A 4,733-nucleotide genomic window follows, 5' to 3' on the forward strand; every position below is an offset into this window, starting at 1 on the left:
AGTATTTTTTACCTAGTTATTTTTATAATGTTTTATCCTTCATTTTATCAGTATCTTTCCCATCTTTTTGAGGAATTATGCTTATTTTAAGCTCTTGATGTTTCTGTTCTTTGGATCATATATTGTCTTTTGTGTAATCCTGTCCCCAGCCCGTACTGTATCCCACAGTGGATGCATTCCTCAGAAGGATAGTTCTTTTGGCTTCTGAACTCATGACCTCGGCATAGCTTCAGCTATCCTGTCCAGTGATGTGTGTGGGCTGAAGCTTAAGCCCTGGTCTGTGACCTTCTGGATGAATTTAAAACCACTACAATATTGTAAAGTAATTAGCCCCCAACTAAAATAAATAAATTTAAAAAATAAATAAATAGATGAAAAATAAATAAATAAATAAATTAACCACTCTTTCCTCAAATGAAAATCCTTCTCTTATTGATATATTTTTCAAATATCTTTAAATCAAGAAATAAATCAACATAGACTATAATAAAAAAAAAATAAAGAAATGACAAAGCTGATCCTCAGGTCAGAATGTCCAAGCCATTATAGAACAGTTCTTACTGTACTTGGCTTCTTAAAAAGTTCTTTTTAAAAATTTTAAATTTTATCTTAAACTCTTTGCAAGAAGCAAAATTCAGAAAAGACCATCTGTTTAGATTTGTAATTCATAAGTCCACAACCTTTGGGGATTTTGGGGAGAGGATAGAGGAATAAATGCCCAGTGTTTTTATTATCTCCTCACCCTAGCACTGCTCTGATATTATCTTGAGAATACTAGGTAGGTAAAGCTGTTTCTTTTGATTCTTGTCTACAGTGGTGACAGGAGAGATAAAACCTACCAACCTACACATTTAGACATTGAACATTCCAAAAGTTCAACTGCAGAATCAGTAAATTAATTCCTTTGTGTTGTGACTTGAGTCACATACCCAGTAAGTATTGACATAAAGCTAGCAATATGAACAGTTTCAGAGGAGCATGACCTGTCTTTTTATTTCTCACAAGTACATTTAAAAGGTGATGCATTCCTTCCAAAATTCATTTCTAAATGTTTATATTATGAAGGCTGGGTGAAGCCCTGGCTAGTGTCCTTGTACTTTGATTTACACCAGGTACCCTTCTTCTTCATCTCATTTATACTCAGAGATACCCAGGTCACATGGGGTTGATGGTAGCCTAGTTCTAACAGTCTGCTGCCAAGTGTTCTGCCTTGCTTTATCAAATGTGTGAATAATCTAGCTATCCAAGGAGGCAAGTGGACATAAGAGGAATGGAAATAAGCTGGTCTTGTTGCACAGGGATTTCAAGTAGAATGACCAGCATTTTTACAGTCCTGCTTATGTTAAACCAATCAATTTCATGCTTATTCTTCCTAGTTAAGCCTGAGTTTCTTGAAAAGGACATTGATTATCATTACCATACTGTTATAATGGATGTATTTCTTAAACATAATAAATAATGACTTAAAAATTTTATGCCTATTATTTTATTTAATACTCAAAACTACCCTATAAGATAGACAGTATATTATCCACATTTTAGAGTTGAGAAAAATAAGCTTTAGTCAGGTGAAAATCTGGGATTTGAATTAAAACCTGTATTTTCAACCACTATATGGCATTATCTTCCATTTCACCATGGGCTTTTGTAGAAATGTGGATATGGGGGAAGTTAATGATTCAGATGTGACTATTTGAGAATATGTCTCTATTAGTTAATAATTCAGTGAACTTGGAATAAATTAAAAGGCATCACTAATCCCTAGCTTGGACTTTCCTGTAGCTCAAATGGTAAAGAATCTGCCTGTGATACAGGAGACCAGGGTTCAATACCTGGGTTGGGAAGTTCCTCTGGAAAAGGGAATGGCAATCCACTCCAGTATTCTTGCCTGGAGAACTTCAAGGACAGAGAAACCTGGTGGGCTACAGTCAGTGGGGTCGCTAAGAGTCAGGCATGACTGAGTGACTAACACAATCCTTAGCTTAGCCATCAAGGAAACCCAGATATTCAAAATTGCCGTGGCTTACAAAGAAGGCCATTTATTAAAAATATTATACACTCTTCACTATCTTCTGTGGTTTTGGAAATTTTCTCTCATGATCAGGCTGGTACAGTTTTTTCCTTAAGTGACTGAGAAGCATAATTCCATGCAACATTATTACCACATATAAAACATGTGAATACATCAGATGATGCCCATTTGCATCTCAATCAGCATTCTGCAATGAATTAGGGTGTTACTAAACTATGTATAAATAATCAACTTTCCAAAATGTCCTAAGTTCCATTGACGTTGAGTTCCTACCATCACCTCTTCAAATTCAATTTGTTGTTACCTAAAATCCATGTGTGGAATTCTTGGTAGGGTAGTGTGTTCCCAGTTGGTGGTGAAGATTCACAATTTGGAATGTTCTATATGTAAAACTGTGTGATACTTTATATTTTTTTCACTTTATGAAACAGGTATCCATGGGTTATGTAAAAAAAGCAAAAATTTGGGGAAAAGTTGAAAGAATGCAGCCATATCACAAAATTTGTCCTTTATAATACCTAACGAAAGTAAACAAAAAGATGAAAATTAAATTGTGATTGAAAAAAATTTTTTCAAAGACTACCAAAGAGAGAGAGAGATAGAGTGGGTGACTCAGCCATTAACTTAGAAAGATGTCAGCTATGAAAAGCAACAACAGGTAAGAGGATGTAAACCTTGCCTCTAGAACTCTAACCACAACTTCTAGAAAATGAATGTGTAAGTTGACAAAATCTTGAGAGTTTTTGCTTCATTTGGAGAAAAGTGGACCTAATTTACAGGAGGATGGTAGTTTCAATGGCTACAGTTGTAAGATAAACGAAAAAGAGAAGGAGAATAAAAAATATTTTTGCTTTAATAGAAGCATGGCTCCACAGCTCCATAATGAAGAACAGATTTCTTTAGAAACAATGCTCATAGCATCACTTCCTTTCTTAAAACATCTCTTGAGTCACCGATGTCCAGTTTACTCCAGAAAACAGCTAATTCTTTCCAGTTGTTCTTTTTAGACATTCTCATTCATTCTTCTCTATTAACACTTTACCATATTCTTTTATTTTTTGTAAACTTATGACTTGGGGCTTTCCAGGTGGAGCTAGTGGCAAGGAACCCGTCTGCTAATGTAGGAGACATAAGAGATGCTGGTTCAGTTCCTGGGTGGGGAAGACCCCCTGGAGGAGGGCATGGCAACACACTCCAGTATTCTTGCCTGGAGAATCCCACGGAAAGAGAAGCCTGGCGAGCTACAGTCCATAGTGTAACAAAGAGTCAGACACGACTGAAGCGATGTAGCACACACGTACGCATGCACGCTTATGACTTAAAAGTAAACTGTAAACTTATCAATTTACAGTTTACATACATTTCTATCACATTAAACCATAGATTCTCTGAAATTAGGACATATGCTTTTCATATTTTTCTCCTAAAATGCCAGGTCTGCACTTGAAATATAGTAGACACTCAATACATATTTACTAAATGAAGTATATTTTTCCTTGAAGTGTATTTTGTTTTTTTAAAGCTTCACAATCTTTTTGATGGTGTCCTTGAAGGCTTGTTTCACTTGCTGATTTCTTAGAGTGTAAATGAAGGGATTTAACAAGGGAGTAATTGAAGTAATGAGCACAGCTATTCCTTTGTTGAAAGCACCTTCTTCTTTTGCAGAAGGATTAATGTACATAAACATGCAGCTGCCATAAGAGAGTGAGATGACAATCATGTGGGAGGAACAAGTGGAAAAAGCCTTTGCCCTTTGCTGAGCAGAAGGAATCCTCAGAATGGTCCTGATAATATATGTATAAGAAAGTGTCACCAGCACCAGAGTAACCACCAAAGTCACAACTGCCAAGGAGATGACCATCAGTTCTAAGAGGCTTGTGTCTGAGCAGGCAAGCTCCAGGAGGGGCCCATAGTCACAGTAATAGTGATTCAGAATATTGGAGGCACAGAAATCCACCTGGCTCATTAAGATGATTGGGGGAAAGATAGCTAGGAATCCCCCTAGCCAGGAAAAGAGCACAAGTTGTATGCAGACTCTGCTGTTCATGACGGTCAGGTAGTGCAGGGGTTTGCAGATGGCCACATAGCGGTCATAGGACATAGAAGCCAGGAGGTAAAACTCTGTTGCCCCAAGAAATATAGCAAAAAAATATTGAGTTAAGCACCCAGCAAAGCTGATGGCTTTATTTCCTGTTGTCATGCTGGTCAGAAATCTGGGAATAAAAATGGATGTAAAGGAAACTTCTAAGAAGGAGAAATTCCGGAGGAAGAAATACATGGGGGTCTGGAGGTGAGAATCTTCTAGAGTGAGAATGATGATAGTTAGATTTCCTAGGACACTTAGCATGTAGGTGAGAAACAGAAAGATGAATATCACTGCCTGTGCCTCAGGTTGATTTGTGAGGCCCAACAAAATAAACTCAGTAAATGTGGTTTGATTTTTCATTGTTGACCTTCAGTAGATCTAAAGGGAATAGGTGAAAATGATGAAAACTAAAGTTTCTTGGGGTTGGGGAGATAAAGCTCATTGTAACCAACAGAATCAGATCATATATAACTCTCCATCCAGTTGGCCCAAACCAGTGTCCATTGGACTAGACTTGATTCCATGGAAGCCCCCTGTTGTTCATGTAAATGACCTTATTCCTAAAGTCTTTGTAATTTCTCATGTTGATTTATTCCTGCACACATAACAGAACTA

General features: G+C 36.9%; 1 protein-coding gene across 1 annotated transcript; it reads right to left on the reverse strand.

Moving 5' to 3' along the window:
* Positions 1 to 3,548: 3,548 nt before the first annotated feature.
* On the reverse strand, positions 3,549 to 4,478 carry LOC145545017 (olfactory receptor 6C4). Its single transcript, XM_081588512.1, has one exon. The coding sequence runs from the start codon at positions 4,476 to 4,478 to the stop codon at positions 3,549 to 3,551; it is 930 nt and encodes a 309-aa protein (XP_081444638.1).
* Positions 4,479 to 4,733: the final 255 nt, after the last annotated feature.

This window comes from Giraffa tippelskirchi, chromosome 4 (assembly GCF_054371585.1).
Source record: "Giraffa tippelskirchi isolate mGirTip1 chromosome 4, T2T-mGirTip1v1.2.pri, whole genome shotgun sequence".
NCBI classification, from domain to species: domain Eukaryota; kingdom Metazoa; phylum Chordata; class Mammalia; order Artiodactyla; family Giraffidae; genus Giraffa; species Giraffa tippelskirchi.

Excerpts from the sequence above, each read along its gene's own strand:
- LOC145545017 (XM_081588512.1), bottom strand. The coding sequence starts at position 4,478 with ATGAAAAATCAAACCACATTTACTGAGTTTATTTTGTTGGGCCTCACA.